Genomic DNA, 16777 nt, shown 5'->3' with positions numbered 1-16777 from the left:
ACTAAATTTTTTAAATTCATATATTAATATAAATAAATAGTACATGATATTTAAATTAGACTAAATTTAAAAAAAACTTATAAAATGACATAATCGTAATTAATCAATCTAATATAATTAAAAAAAAAACTAATTAAAATGATTTCCAAATTTTGACCATATGTGTTCCACCAAGTCTGCTTGAAGATTGCGATGAATATTTCTATCACGAATTTCAGCATTTCTTTGCAGCATTGTCGGGAAGTCGGAAATAGGTCCATGCAATACTTCAACTGTTGGGGTGTTTGTAGGGCCGTCATCATAATTAAAATCAACCAAACTCTCATATGCATCTCTTTCATCCTCGACAATAATATTGTGCAATATGATACATGCATACATAATATCTTTGAGAACATCTCTTTGCCAAAAACGTGCAGGTCCTCGTACAATAGCAAAACGAGATTGAAATACTCCAAATGCTCGCTCAACATCTTTACGTACCGCTTCTTGGCATTGAGCAAATAATTTTCTTTTCTGTCCTTGAGGTAGTGGGATAGTTTTAACAAATGTACCCCACTCTGGATAGATACCATCTGCTAGATAGTACCCCTTGTTGTATTGTGTGCCATTTATTGTAAACTCAACTCTTGGAGCTTGCCCTTGTAAGATTTCAATGAATAATGGGGATTGATTTAACACGTTCAGATCATTATTGGATCCCGGAACACCAAAAAATGCATGCCATATCCAAAGATCTTGTGATGCAACTGCTTCGAGCATGATTGTTAGCCTGCCGTGATCACCTCGCGTGAATTGTCCTTTCCATGCAACTGGGCAATTTTTCCATTCCCAGTGCATACAATCAATGCTTCTCAACATGCCTGGAAAACCACGCACCTCCCCTATTTGAAGTAAGCGACGAATGTCCCCAGCATTGGGCCGTCTTAAATATTCGGTCCCAAAAATATCATTCACTCCTCGAACGAAATTGACTAGACATTCAATAGCAGTAGTTTCACCAATTTGAACATACTCATCAACATAATCGGCAGGCGCTCCATATGCCAACATTCGCATAGCAGCGGTGCACTTTTGTAATGGCGAAAGCCCCCTTCTACCGACTGCATCAAACCTCGTATGGAAATACTCTGAATGATTTTCTAGAGCTTGCACTATGCGTAGGAATACATGTCTACGCATTCTAAATCTTCTTCGAAATTGATATTCTGTATACACCAGTTCATCAGAAAAGTAGTCATCGAACAAACGTTGGTGTCCTTCTACATGACCTCTATCAATGTTGGCTCTCTTTCTTCCTTGTCTTGTTGAGCTACCCCCATCCATGAGCGCTTTGAAATATTGATCATCATGATCGTCAGTACACTCTGCAATTATGATATCCTCTAGACTCATATTGTCGTATGGATTTGGAGAATTTGGCGAATCCATTGTTGAACTTAGAGTATATGATATTTGGGAATGAAAGATGAATGAAAGAGTAAAATGAAGGATTGAATGGAGAGTTGAGTAAAAGGAATATTGAAATTTGGTATTTATAGACATGGTAGCCATTTAAATATAGCCGTTAAAATATAGCCGTTGAAATATAGCCGTTGAAATGTAGCCGTTAAAATATAGCCGTTGAAATATAGCCGTTGAAATATAGCCGTTGAAATGTAGCCGTTAAAATATAGCCGTTGAAATATAGCCGTTGAAATGTAGCCGTTAAAATATAGCCGTTGAAATATAGCCGTTAAAATATAGCCGTTAAAATATAGTCGTTAAAATGTAGCCGTTAAAATATAGCCGTTGAAATGTAGCCGTTGAAATATAGCCGTTAACATAAAGGATAATTTATTTAAATAAAATAAAATACATAATAATGCGGTTGATAAAAATACATAGCAATTACAACTTCAGGATATTATTCTTAATATAAGTACACAAGTTTTCATGATCTTTCTTTTGTTCATGAGTCATATGCGACGTGTCCATGATGAGATAATCCATGTATTTTTTCATCCTATTATCTTCTGCCTCTTTCTCTTTTATCGCCACCAATTTCTCCAATGCAGATGCTTTCCGTTCACTAATCTCTATAAATCTAGCATGTGTGTCTTTTTTTTCCTTCACTTTTCTCTTTGCTGCCTTTTGGCCAGTAGGGCACACTTCACGTACTTCATCATCACTGATGTCTGCATTGGAAGAAGAAGTAAATGCCCCTGTATCTGACACCTTTGTTCTCTTACCACCTTTTGTTTGGTACATTGTATTCCATTTCGGCTCATCCTTTAGCAATCTCCAACAATCCACAAGTAGAAAATTTGAGTTGTTATTTTCAGATTTGTACAATTGATGTGCATTATCAAGAATTTGCTCATCAGACCAACCACTGTGATGTGCTAATTGAACTCGTTTATAACATCCATTGAATCGCGCCACCTTTTGATTCATCTTGTTCCAATGGTCTTTACATTGCCTTCCAGTCCTTGCTTGCTCACCTTTTTGGTTGGTGTTGAAGTAATCTGCGATTCGAGCCCAGAAATGTGTAGAAGTTTGGTCATTCCCCACAATGGCATCCTTAGATGTATTAAGCCATCCACTTATCAGAAGTATAGTGGCTTCCTTGCTCCAGCTGACTTTACATTTATGCCTTGATTCATCTTCATTGTGTAGAACTACATTTTCCAACCCTTCAACACTATGTTCAGGTTGGGTTTCAGAGATAGATGTCGATGATGTTTCACGATTCAAATCAATACTAGACTTTTCCATACTTGGCCTATAATTTCTTGAAACCATTTCGGGTTGGTGTAGGGAAGGCATATGAAATGCATATGGTAGTGAATTTGTTGGTGTGAATAATGGAGCTTGTTGGTGTGAATAATGGAGCTTGTTGGGGTGTCTCAATAGAGCCAAAATTTTGGTAAGGGTAAGAGGACATGGGATAATTTTGAGAATTTGGAAAACTTTGGTTAAATTGATAATATTGAAAATTTGGATTTTGAGGATTAGTAAAAGGAGTATTTTGAAAATTTTGATTGAAATGAGAATAAAATTTGGATTTTGGGGATTGGTATATGGAGAAAATGATGAATTTTGAAAATTTAGATTTTGGGAGTTGGTTATTGGAGAATTTGGAAAATTTTGAGAATTTTGGGAATCTATTGGTAAAAAAATAAATTTTGTGATATTGATAATTTGGAAGAAAAATGTATGAAATGGTGTGAAAATTGAATGAAATAGATGAGTATTTATAGAAGAAATATTTTTAATATTACCGTTTTTTACCAACGGATACATTTCTTATATAATATATATATATATATGTATAATTAAAAAAAATAATAAAATATAAAGAAGGCACCGTTGCCTCACAGAGGCAACGACTCCTTCATTATTAATTGGCAACGTATGGCTACAATGGTAAGCCATTTTTTTTATATGTTGCCTGTCAGAAAAAGTCAACCGGCTACGTATATAGCAACCAGCATTGTAGTTGGCCTTATACTAATACTTCTCAACCGTCAGATTAAGCGAGTCTCTTTCGATCAATGACTGAGAGACTGGGTCATCTATATTATTAAAATTTTAATTTAGAAAAAAAGGTTCTTGTTCAACGAGCAAAAGAATAATGTTTTACAAATTCTATATTAAAATGTATCAATAGTAATATTTTAGACACTATAATATTCTTTAACAATTCTCTTAATTATCACCGAGGAGTCAGATAGATACTATAGTAGTGCGATTGTTATTTGTCAAGCAAAATCAACAACATAGACAATAACATATAAACTATTTCTTTTTAGTTTAGAAAAAGTATAGTGTGAAAATGAGGGAAACAAAGAGGGAGAAAATGAGGTTTAACTAAAAATTTGTTTTTAATTGATTAATTTTATTTTTTATTATTTAAATTTTATTTTTAATGATTTTTTTTTAAATCAATTAATAAGATTTATTTTAAAAAATTATGAGGTGGACCAGTAATACATTGACACGTGGTATTCTAATAACTCACATCAGCATTTAAGAAAGCTGGTAGTGACGGTTGTAAGAAAAATATAATATTGGGTGGTTTTACCATAAATTTTTTTTTAGGTATACAATTGTATAAACGTAAAAACATAAAGTATTTATGCCACAAATATTCCTGTTATTTATATATTCTTGATTACTTATTAGGTAATTCAAGATGGTTAAATTAGAAGTTTTTTATTTTAGACTTTTAAATACACAACTGAAAAATGCCACGTGAATTGGCACATTGGGATTATTTAATAATTTTTAGTATTAATCATTGTATTAAATAGATGATATTTTTGAATTGCATCAACCACGTCTTGATACCCTTAGCAATATTCAACAGATTGTCACAATGTATGGTCAGTGTTTTTTTGTGGCTTATAATACATAATTGTGATTATATCACTAGAGGTCCCCAACTTTTTTTTTAAAAGTATGATTTAGGTCTCCAAACTTACTAAATGTTTATCACATATATTTTTTTAGTTAGAAAATTGTTTATAGAATGCATAACAAAAAACAATTTGTAGGCCAGTAAAAAGCAATTTATAACCTAATTAATTTTTTTGTAATTAACTGGGTCATAAATCGATTTTTTTAAGCATTCTATAAATTATTTTATAACCGAAATGATTTATGTGATACACATTTAGTAAGTTTGGGAACTTAACTGATACAAAATAAAGTTTAAGGACCTAAGTGATAATTGATAAAATCTGGGGACCTAAGTGATACTTTTTAGAAAAATTAGAGAGCACTACTGATATAAATCATAAATAATTCTATGTTATATTAGACCATCTCCAATGAGAAATGGAAATATAATGTTAAATTTAGCACAAAAAATTAATAAATGATATATTTGGTACAATTTTTAAAATTTGTGCTCTAATGCACATAAATATAAAAATAATGTAAAAAAGTCTACATTTAATGCTAATTATCTAAAATAATGTAAAAAAAGTCTACATTTAAGGCTAATTATCTAATGCACATAAATATAAAAATAATGTAAAAAAGTCTACATTTAATGCTAATAATAAATAAGAGATCATAATAATAAATAATGGAAAAAAAATAAGAAAATAAAAATTTAATGCCAATAATAAATAATGTATAAAAAAATATAATAAAATAATAAGTAATTACAAAAAAAAAAAAAAACATTTATTGGTGTTCCATATTTAGACCCTACTATATTTTGATCCCTTCCAAATTTAGATCAATTTTTAGTGTTAAATTTGGCATAATTTTTGGCTCATCATTGTAAAATTTTTTTTAAAGTGTTATATTTTAACGATGCATCAAGATTGGAGATGCTACTTTGACCCAATATATAAGTATATGTCACATAAAAGAATTTATACTATATTGCTGCTATACAACGTGATAGAATTTTTATCACGGGTCAGGTGTAGTTTGAAATAATACCACGTGATAGATTTGTCTGTGTTTATTTATATTCTAACATTTTCATTTATTTATTAATTTTTCACAATTTCTTTTCAACTGATAATATTTCAATATGTAAATGAGCAAAAACTAAAAATGCATGTTATGGCCGGGATCAATTTCAGCTAATTAGATCTAAAAGTGTCCCTATCAGCTTAGTCATTGTGAGATAAGTCATTGTGTTTTGGGCAAGATTTTCCTATCCAAAATACTCGACTGTCTTGTGATGATCCTCTAACTACTTTGAATCTCGTAGCTGTTAAAAAACAAAATACTCGAGTGCCAGCCCGCCGCGAGGCACGAGCTCTTACTTTTGTAAAGGAGGTACCCGTGAAGATATGGGAGATTGATTATTTTTACGCCTCCATCAACAATACACATAGAAGTTGAATGATTTGACAATTTTTATACATAAATTTTGTATTGTAACCCTAGGTGGTGTTTATTTTGAGTAGTTGAGTGATATTGGAAAGTGTAAAGGGGCTTAAGATGGAGGTAATATTAAATTCAAGTGTATAAAATGGTTCACTTTACCCTTAAAATACAGGTGAGACCCACAAAAATTATTAAATTCACCTTCTAAAAATTTGAACAAAATATGGAAAGTGTTTTAGATTCTCATTCTCACATTCACTTTACCCCATACCAAACACCTGCTAAGAGTACATCGGTGTATTTTCTATTGTTTTCGGCAAGAAGATAATTATAATTATATTTTTTTATATGACTGTATAAATTGTGGTTGTTTAGAACATTTTGTAATTTTTTTATTAATTCTTAATAAATTAATATGCTAAAAATAGTGTTCAAACATTTTTGTTAGATGCATGTTTATTATTTTATATACGTGTGAAATAATTTGTGTGAACCATGTTTTCAGCATAGTAAATTATTTAGAATTCTAAAAAAATTGCATAAAGTTCTAAAACAAATTGAATTATAACTTTTGACATACCAAAAATAAAAAGGGGCACTTGTGTGTCCTTTTTTGGGGTGCACAATAAAATTGCGCATAATTATATATTCATTTATATGATTGTTTTAAATAAAGAGCAATAATCATTTTTCTTTGTTTGTAAGGGTATACATATAATTATATCAAGTTTACTATATAAAGTCATAACTTTATCATAAATTTAAAAATATAAAGAAATAGGTAGGGTAATAGAGAGAAATGTAAAGAGAGAGTGAAACTCTTGTATGTGTTATTTCAATAGGAGAATGACCCCTATTTATACAGATAAATAAGCTCTAAAAAAATTAAGAAACTACCCTGAATACAATAAAAAATTAATACTAATATTTTACTTTGAGTAATCTATTCATTCTTTCGCGTAATTCTACTTATATAATATTTATAACAAATTTATTGTTATGTGATCAATATTGTGGGTCAAACAAATTTCAAGAGTGCCAAAAGCCCTCACCAAAAAATATATATGTGATGTTAAAAAACTTTCTAGTCCTACTCCTTTATATTAATTGCTATAAATATACAAATTATTTATAACATAAGAATTAATTGTTTCCAGCTATGTCATAAATACAAGGTTGTCATTTGAATTGTGGAAAAGTCTATACATGTCCACATATAAATAGCAAAACAAAGATATAATTGTAGAGATTAACATATCTTGGAAAAATTCAATCGGGTGGTAGGAAGGAAGCCCATGTAGCAGTAGATGATACCGATCGAGAGTAATTACTTTCACATTGGGAGGCAAATCACTGGTGGAAGTGAGGCCAACATTAGTTAGGACCATTTATCCTGTGGTGCAGTTCCCCATCTGGGCCCGGCCCAGGCCTGTACCAGTCATAATTATAGACCGATAACCCCTAGTTGGGACTGAGGAGTATGTAGGATTGGAGTGAAGTAGACTCGAAAATAATAAGATGGATTAGAATAAATAGGGTTATGCTGAATCCATTAATGTGTTTGGTACTATACTGGATTGAACTATTTTAAAAAAAAAAAAAATTATAAATAAATAAAAATTTGAGTTATAAATTTGAAATAATAATATTGATATTTTAAAATAATAATTTTATTTAAAATAAATAATTTTTTTACTAAAAAAATGATTTAAGTAATTATTTAAAATAATAATATTAATATTTTAAAATTGATTACTAAAAATATTATTTATAAATTTAAAAAGAAATAAAATAAAAAATGTTTACAACAAAAAAACTACTCTTTAAAAAAAGTCCAACTCACATTGGATTATATATCCCACTTTTTTTGGTTGGATATATACACTGGAAAAAATTTTCAATTACTCTGTCTTTTTCAATCCCTTGTGGTACCAATCGTGAGATTCCGATATATCATCTTAATTTCAATCCCAGTTCCAGTCTCCCTTAATGAAGATGACCTTAAGGAATAAGACAATCCCATATGAATAAGTAGCAGTAAATAATGATGCAAATACCATAATTTTCATGTCCTCAAATTAGGATATATCATCAATGCATTGACTGATAAAAGCTTTAAGTCCACACAAAAAAAAAAGTCTTATTTGTTTTGTTAATACTTCTCAATAAGACAATAGCATATAAATAAGTAACATTGAATAATGATGCAAATGCCATGATTTTCATGTCTTCAAATTATGATATATCATCAATGCATTGATTGATAAAAGCTTTAAGTTCACACACACACACACAAAAACGTCCTATTTGTTTTGCTAATACTTCTCAATAAGACGATCCCATATGAATAAGTAGCAGTGAATAATAATGCAAATGACATGATGTTCATGTCCTCAAATTAAGATATATCATCAATGCATTAATTGATAAAAGCTTTAAGTCCACACACACAAAAAAAGAAAGTCCTATTTGTTTTGCTAATACTTCTCAATAAGACAATCCCATATGAATAAGTAGCAGTGAATAATGATGCAAATGCCATGATTTTCATGTCTTCAAATTAGGATATATCATCAATGCATTGATTGATAAAAGCTTTAAGTTCACACACACACACAAAAAAAGTCTTATTTGTTTTGCTAATACTTCTCAATATGACGATCCCATATGAATAAGTAGTAGTGAATAATGATGCAAATGCCATGATTTTCATGTCCTCAAATTAGGATATATCATCAATGCATTGATTGATAAAAGCTTTAAGTCCACACACACACAAAAAAAAAGTCCTATTTGTTTTGCTATTACTTCTTGTTGACCCAAGATTTGGCCAACTGACACAGAGTCGAAACGTGATTGATGTGAACGAATGTATAGAGAAAAACGTAATGACAAAAGTAAAGAAAACGCAGTAATTTATAGTGGTTCGGCCCCAGGATCTGGTAATGACCTACGTCCACTTAGACTGATATTGATATAAGAATCAGAAGGGTGATCAAAGAACCAGGGTTCAATGAGTTTCACTCACCTCTGAAGAACAATACAAGTTTACTTAGAGAATTACTATAGTTTCGAATGATTCAAAAGCCAAAAGTCCCTTCCTTTGAGCTATCTCTTGCTATTTATAGGCTCAAGGAAGGTTACAAAAGATTGTTACAGATATTTTTTCCTGAATAATCGGATATCCAGAAGATTGTATGAGATAAATTCGGGATTCATAAAGATCTTCCCATAAATGTTGCCTTGTTCACGAAACCATCGACCATACTGGTCGCGGGTAAGACGGGCTTACCCTGCTTCTACGGTGCTTCTGGTCGATGCTCTAGCAGACGCTTCCAGGTGTCAGCCACGTGTCCAGAGATTACTCGCCACGTCACCAACGCTAATTTATTGGATAACATTTGCCCCCCAAAGTTGATTTACTACGAACAGTAAATAAACTTTTGGACGAACGACTCTTCGGTAACCCCACCTGACGTGTCAGAATCCTTCGTGTGTTCTTGAAAAAAGCAACCCACTTCTGTCTAATCATGTCTTTTCAGTTCCCCAGAAACGATTTCGACGGCCATCCCATTTCCCTATACTTTGAAAAAGGAAAACTAATGATTTACACTTTTTTAATATCAGAGACAAACTTATGTAAGACCGTCGAAGCCTCTTCTTTCTTTTTACGCACGCCATTGTCTTTGCAGAAAACCCTAAAAACCAGAGCTTTAAACTTCTCCGGAGACCGTTTTCCTGCGCTTCCAAGACTCAGACCGTGGGTTCCTTAATCTCCGAAGACCTTTCTTCCACCTCTACGATCACTCTTCTCGGTAAGTTTTCGAAATCCCATGCTTCTAATTTCTCGTGGTGCAAGCTTCTGATGGTGTACTGTTTAAATTTTTCCGTTTCTGGTTTAAGGTGCTGGTAGACAGAATGTTTTGTAGGCACAGTAGAGTTACGAGTTAGTTTAAAATCCAGGATCATGCTTTTTAGGACGTAAAACCGAAGTAAAATATCGATTTTTAAGCCAGTTGAAAAATAAATTTTTCCCACCCTAAGGGGAGTTGAAAAAACTTTTTCAGAAAAACTTTTTACTTTCACCCTATGATCCGTTTTTCAAACTGTTCGTGTAGAAAGATTTAGCTTCTTGTTAGAATGCTGTTGTATAAAAGCCTAACTTTTATACTCGACCAGCGTTATTCTAAAAAGCCTTTTAAAAGTTCCACATCCTCACCTCCCCATTCTTCTGTTTGCAGATTTTAATGCCAGATTTGTGGGGAGGTGAAAGACCCATCGACGACGACCTTCTCGCCCAACTGCTCGAGGGAGAAGAACAACCAGCTGATCGTGTCCATGAGATTCCTTTCTTGCGATCCTCTTCCAGGCCCCAACCTTCCTCTCCAATGGCTCGCTCCAAGTCTTCTGGCAAGAAAAGACCTGAGTCCGAAAGTAACCCAAATTCTCCTGCCCAGCCTGATTTGCAGGCTAGGGCTCCCTCGACCAGTGGTCGAGAAAATCTCGTTTCTGACCCTAATATCCAAATTAGGGCTCGCCCTCGTCATCGGAATCCGCCTGATGTCGTGTGGTATACTTCCCCAGCCAGTTCAGTGACCCCTCGAATGGTCGCTAACTGCTTCAGAAAATTCCCTCTTACAGGGGTAACCATTATACGTCCTACCGAAGACTAGAGGGCTAACCTCCCAGGAGGTGCAAACAGCGCCTGGTCCCGGTATCACCTTGAAGCGGGAGCTTACCTCCCTCTTCATCCTTTTTTTGTGGGGGTGGCCAACTATTTTGGTGTCGCCCCCTTCCAAATAACTCCAAACGGATATAGGATGCTGGCCGCACTCCATATCCTGTATAAACTTAACAAATGGCCAGAACCTTCGCCCCACGAGGTCAACTATCTCTTCGACCTTAAATCTAACCCTTAGCACAACGGGACGGGCTTCTTCCACTTCTGCCACCAGGAGACCGGCCGGACATTCTTGAGTGGCACTACCCATATATCCAACGTGGGGCACTACAATAAGGAGTATTTCCTTACTCCAGACATAACCAGCAACAACTTGGCCTTTGCCCGAGGAGGTAGGAGCTTGTCCTTGACTAGTCGATGCTTTAACCTAAAGTGTTTCCTTTTATTTTTCTCAAACTTTATTCTGTTTTTCAGGCCCTTGGTTACGTCTGTCCCCAACACCAGACATGGTGTTGCGGTCCAACACTCTGGCCAGGATGTCTGATGCAGAAAAAAGTGTCAAGACCCTGATAACTGAGAAAAACTTGAGGTTGTCTGGCCTCCTGGCTCCTCACCATGAAACTAGAGGGTCCGTGGTGGACGAAGCCACTGCCGAGGGGGTTCCTGAGCAGCAACCTCCTGTGCCTCCTCCTCAAAGGAGGCCTACGGGGGTTACAATCAGGGAACCCACGGGCAGCCCTTCCGCAAAAAGGCCTTCTGCTCCCCAAGGCAAGGGGAAAAAAAAGGCCAAAGAGCCTATTGTTGACTTGGGAGAATCCTCCGACGATAATGGTAAAGTTATTTCGCTTTTAAATGGTTTGCCAATTCCTTGTCACTTGTTTGACGGGGATGGTAACTTTACATATGCTCCAAATCTAGGGCCAGACTTCTTCATGCCAGATAATGAGTATATGACTAATAGAGTCAATAGTGTAGCGACCAGTAGTTGTAGCTCGGGTATTTACTTTGTTACCTCATTTCAGTTGTCTAACATACTTTCACCTGCCTCCTTTTTTATTAACTTTCTATGTTTATCTGCATGCAGATATGTCAACTCCCAACATCTTTGACATGTACCAGGCTGAGGATGAAGAGGAGGTTCCTCAACTCCAACGGAAGCCTAAGAAGAGAACTGGTGAATCCAGCCGCGGCCCTCCAGCCAAGAAGGGTCGAACAGAAGACCTTCCCCAGGACGTGCCAACTGGGCAAAGTCCTGCGCCAATAGGGAAAACTTCTACCCCTTCTCCGGTTCCTTCCGAGCAGCAAAACGCTCCTGCCCCGCCGAATCCTCCAGCCGCACCTGCCAGAGAGTAGCTTTCTCGTGAAGAAGCTCATGGGGCCAGACTCATGAGCTGTGCCATTCGATCTGCCAGGGACTGCCTCGATCGCATCGGCAAAGGCGACCGTGTTAGGGCCGCAATGGTCCAAGCTGAAGAGCTGCCAGTCGACCAGATCCTAAACAGGGCTCTGAACGAAATCTCCAGCGTAAGTACTTCTTTATTCTTCAAGCTTTAGTTTTTTAGTCCTTATGATAAGTTCTAACTCCTTTTTTTTTTTTTTTATATACAGGCCTTACTTTCTGCCACTATTGCTCGTACTCGAGCCCAGGCTTACCTCGAGCAGGCCGAGGCAAAAGCCATCGAGAGGTATCAGGTGAAGGCGGCCGAGGAGCTTTCGGCTGCTGAGGCCAGGCATGCCAAGGAGTTGGAGGCAGTGGTCCGAGAGAGGGATGCGGCGGTGACTAAGCTGTCAGAGGCTGAAGCTGCGAAAGATGCAGCGGTCAAGTTGAGGCAGGAGTACCGAGAGTTCAACAAAACCCATCTCCACGAAATCAAGCATCTGGGGGAGGTACTCAAGACCAAGGATGAGGCTATTCTCACTCTCGGGGGCAAGGTGAAGCAATTGGAGCTTGACAACTCCAAGAATCTAGAAAAGTACAAAAGGACGACACTCCGATGTTTCTATAATTTCTGGAAACACAATCAGGGTGCTGACTTTAGTTACCTTTCAGAGGAAGTCAAAACTGCGGAGTTGGCTCGATGTGCTGCCCAACTGGCCGAAGAGGAGGCAAGAGCTGCAACCCCTGCCACTCCAAGCGTCGCTGGTGTAGAAGAAGAAGTTGTCGAGGACGCGACTAACCAGGATGCTGCCCAGGACCCTCCGGCCCCGAATGCCTCTTGAATTCTTCTCATTTATTTTTCCTTCTTTTTGGATATACGACCCAAGGGTCGTGATGTAAAAACAATGGTTTCTCTTTTTTTTTAAACTTTGCTGCATGGGCAGTAAATCTTTTTTCTTCTTTTACTCGAACAATTACATCCAAGCAGCGATGCTTGCGGTGTAAAAGCTTAAATCTTGATGCTATAACATTTTTACTTATTATAACATTTGTCCGAATGACCGAACTTAGCATAGTACTTTGGCATGATTTAACAAAACCTAAATTTTGAAAAATACTCTAAGTACTGTAGCATGCTTTCACTTATTTTGTTCATGTGTTTACATACCTTGAGAGTATGCTTTGCTATCGATGTGCCTTATATGCCCCCCAAGTGATCGAGGAGCTTTTAGGTCCTTGGTCACTTGCCTTGACCATGGCCTGTTCGAACATTCCTGTTCGTGTTAAAACAAATAATACTTGTAATACAGCAAACAACACACGTAATGAACAAATACTTGCAAATGTAAATTCACAAAGGTTGGCAAGAATGACTGGCTGCGCACAGTCCCTTATAATCTCGTATTAAAAATGGATTAAACATGTCTTTACGAGTGATTCTTTAATAGAACCTTACATATACGAGCAGTTAGCCATACAGCGTGGCTGACCCTCTTTGCAAAACTTGTAAAAAAATTGAAATTTTTTTACACAAGCTAGTTCTTTAAAAAGGATTGTTTATTGATAATACTTGCGCAGGTGTTCTCCATTCCAATAGCGTGGAACGAGATCTCTGTTTAAGTGTGCAAGTTTGTATGTGCCTGGGTGAAGGACTTCTTCAATCTGGTAAGGTCCTTCCCAATTAGGTCCGAGCACTCCAGCAGTGGGGTCGCGGGTATTTAAGAAAACTCGTCGTAGGACTAAGTCTCCGACGTTGAATTTTCTTTCTTTAACTTTGGAGTTAAAGTACCGGGCGACTTTTTGCTGGTAAGCAGCAACTCGGAGTTGAGATTTCTCTCGTATTTCGTCGATTGTGTCTAGTGATTCCATCATTAACTGGATGTTCTGATCTTGGTCGTAAGTTAAGCGCCGATGTGAGGGGGGATCTAACTCGACAGGCAACATGGCCTCATACCCGTAAGCCAAGGAAAATGGGGTATGGCCCGTCGCTGTTCGGTGGGATGTTCTATACGACCATAGGACTTCAGGCAGTTGCTCTGGCCATGTTCCTTTAGCTTCTTCAAGCCTTTTCTTCAGGGTGTCTTTGAGAGTTTTGTTCACGGCTTCGACTTGCCCATTCGCTTGGGGGTGTGCGACTGAAGAAAAGCTTTTAATAACTCCATGCCTTTCGCAGAAATCGGTGAATAAGTCGCTGTCGAACTGGGTCCCGTTGTCTGAAACTATCTTTCTGGGCAGACCATACCGGCATACAATGTTCTTGATGACGAAGTCAAGAACCTTCTTGGTCGTGATGGTTGCAAGTGGTTCAGCTTCGGCCCATTTGGTGAAGTAATCAACTGCCACAACCGCGTACTTTACTCCTCCTTTCCCTGTGGGCAGGGATCCAATCAAATCTATCCCCCATACTGCGAAAGGCCATGGGCTCTGCATCTGCTTTAGTTCATTTGGAGCTGCTCGTGGAATCTTGGAGAACCTTTGACATTTGTCGCATCTTCGTACATACTCCATCGAATCCTCGTTCATTGTTGGCCAGAAGTATCATTGCCTTAGAATCTTTTTTGCCAAACTTTGCCCCCCAGCGTGATCTTCACAGAAGCCTTCGTGCACCTCCTTCATCAGTTCCTTAGCTTTTTCTGGTGTAATGCACCTAAGCAGTGGCATCGAATATCCTCTTCGATACATAACACCATCGACCAGTATGTACCTAGCAGCTCGCCTCTGCAGAGTTCTGTCTTTGTTTCTATCTGCTGGTAGTGTACCATTCGTCAGATACTCCAAGTAAGGCGTCATCCATGTATCTCCTAGGCGAATCTCCATATTGGCTTCGGCTGTTTCTATGCTCGGCTTATTCAGTCTTTCTACTGGAACTATGTTCAAGGTGTCTGCATCCTTCGCGCTCGCGAGTTTAGCTAAGGCGTCTGCATTTGAATTTTGGTCTCGCGGAATTTGTTGGAGGGTGTACTTTGTAAACCGGGCCAGCAAATCTTTCGTTTTATTCAGGTAGGCCATCATCTTTAAGCCTCTCGCTTGATATTCTCCCAGGACTTGATTCACGACTAGCTGTGAATCACTATAGATATCAAGCTTCTTTATGCTCATATCTTTGGCCATTCTTAATCCAGCGAGGAGTGCTTCGTATTCTGCTTCATTATTTGACGCGGTGAAGTCGAACCTGATTGCGCAGTGAAATCGATGCCCTTCCGGCGTTATCAATATCACTCCCGCTCCTGCGTGGGATTCGTTGGATGAACCATCCGTGAATAGCTTCCATGAAGGAGTTTTCTCTTGAGGCATGGGCTCTTCAGGCTGTTCACACTGTTCACTGTCTGGGAGTTCGGTGAATTCTGCAACAAGGTCGGCCAGGACTTGTCCCTTTATTGCTGCTCGCGGTGCATAAGTTATATCGAACTGCCCTAGTTCGACTGCCCATTTTAACAATCGCCCAGCCGCCTCAGGTTTTTGGAGGACTTGCCGAAGGGGCTGGTCGGTTAGAACTGTGGTAGGATGGGTTTGGAAGTAAGGACGCAACTTCCTGGAGGCTAGTATTAAGCAATATGCTAACCTTTCGATTGGCAGATATCTTAATTCTGCACCGATTAGCCTCTTGCTGACATAATAGACTGCTTTCTGTACGCCTTCTTCCTCTCGTACTAGTACCGCACTAGCAGCAACTTCAGTAATTGCCAGATAAATAAACAAAGTTTCTCCTTCAATTGGTTTTGACAGAATGGGAGGTTGCGCCATATGAGCTTTCAAAGCCTGGAATGCTTGCTCGCAGTCTCCCGTCCATTCAAACTTCTTATTGCCCCTGAGTAGGTTAAAGAAAAGGACACATTTGTCAGTTGATTTGGAGATGAATCTACTCAGGGCAGCGATCCTTCCGGTCAAACTTTGTACATCCTTGATCTTCTCTGGCGACTTCATGTCGATCAGGGCTTTTATCTTGTCAGGGTTGGCTTCGATTCCTCTTGAATTTACTATATACCCCAAAAACTTCCCTGATCCAACTCCAAAGTAACATTTGAGGGGATTCAACTTCATTTGGTACTTATTTAACACATTAAAGCACTCTTGTAGATCCCTCACGTGTCCTTATGCTTTCTTAGACTTTACCAGCATGTCATCCACATATACCTCCATGTTCACACCGATCTGCTCTTTAAACATGTGGTTGACTAGCCGTTGGTAAGTCGCACCTGTGTTTTTTAGTCCGAAGGGCATGACTTTGTAACAGTATAAGCCCGTATCGGTCCGAAAGCTGGTGTGATCCTCGTCAGGGGGATGCATGCTAATTTGGTTGTAGCCTGAATATGCATCCATGAACGAAAGGATCTCATGTCCTGCAGTCACATCGACCAGCTGGTCGATCCTTGGGAGTGGGAAGCAGTCCTTTGGGCAGGCTTTATTGAGGTCTGTAAAATCCACACAGGTCCGCCACTTGCCGTTTGGCTTGGGGACCAGAACCGGATTCGAGACCCACGATGGATAGAACGCCACCCTGATAAACCCATTCTCCTTAAGTTTTTCGACTTCTTCTTTCAAGGCTCTTGATCTATCTTTATCGAGCAGCCTTCTTTTTTGTTGCACGGGTGGAAAAGTTTTGTCTATGTTCAAGACATGGCTGATTACTGCAGGATCTATTCCCACCATGTCTTTATGCGACCAGGAGAAAACTTCCTGGTTCCTTCGCAAGAATTCCACCAATGCATGCTTCGTGGTAGGCTCTAAATTTTTCCCAACCTTCACGACTCTGGTCGGATCTTTTTTGTCGAGTTGGACCTCCTCCAGGTCCTCGACGGGTCCAACATTTTCTTCAAAATCCCCAAAGCGAGGATCCAAATCTCCATCCTCACTTTGGGCAACACCCTATTTGGTGACTTCAC

General features: G+C 37.7%; 2 protein-coding genes across 2 annotated transcripts; both read right to left on the bottom strand.

Moving 5' to 3' along the window:
• Positions 1-126: 126 nt before the first annotated feature.
• Positions 127-1521, bottom strand: LOC133793880 (uncharacterized). Its single transcript, XM_062231125.1, has one exon. The coding sequence runs from the start codon at positions 1429-1431 to the stop codon at positions 130-132; it is 1302 nt and encodes a 433-aa protein (XP_062087109.1). The 5' UTR covers positions 1432-1521; the 3' UTR covers positions 127-129.
• A 377-nt stretch (positions 1522-1898) lies between these two features.
• On the bottom strand, positions 1899-2784 carry LOC133795614 (glutathione S-transferase T3-like). Its single transcript, XM_062233068.1, has 2 exons — positions 1970-2784; positions 1899-1911 (listed from the first exon to the last, which is right to left on the bottom strand). Exons 1-2 carry the CDS (start codon positions 2782-2784, stop codon positions 1899-1901), a joined length of 828 nt encoding a protein of 275 aa, XP_062089052.1.
• Positions 2785-16777: the final 13993 nt, after the last annotated feature.

The sequence above is a fragment of the Humulus lupulus genome, chromosome 8 (genome assembly GCF_963169125.1).
Source record: "Humulus lupulus chromosome 8, drHumLupu1.1, whole genome shotgun sequence".
Taxonomy (NCBI): domain Eukaryota; kingdom Viridiplantae; phylum Streptophyta; class Magnoliopsida; order Rosales; family Cannabaceae; genus Humulus; species Humulus lupulus.
The sequence above is the reverse complement of the archived record's forward strand: the minus strand, read 5'-3'. Positions and strand labels throughout refer to the sequence as shown.

Bases quoted from the DNA above. Each gene is read 5' to 3' on its own strand.
- LOC133793880 (XM_062231125.1), bottom strand. From the start codon at position 1,431: ATGGATTCGCCAAATTCTCCAAATCCATACGACAATATGAGTCTAGAG.
- LOC133795614 (XM_062233068.1), bottom strand. From the start codon at position 2,784: ATGGTTTCAAGAAATTATAGGCCAAGTATGGAAAAGTCTAGTATTGAT.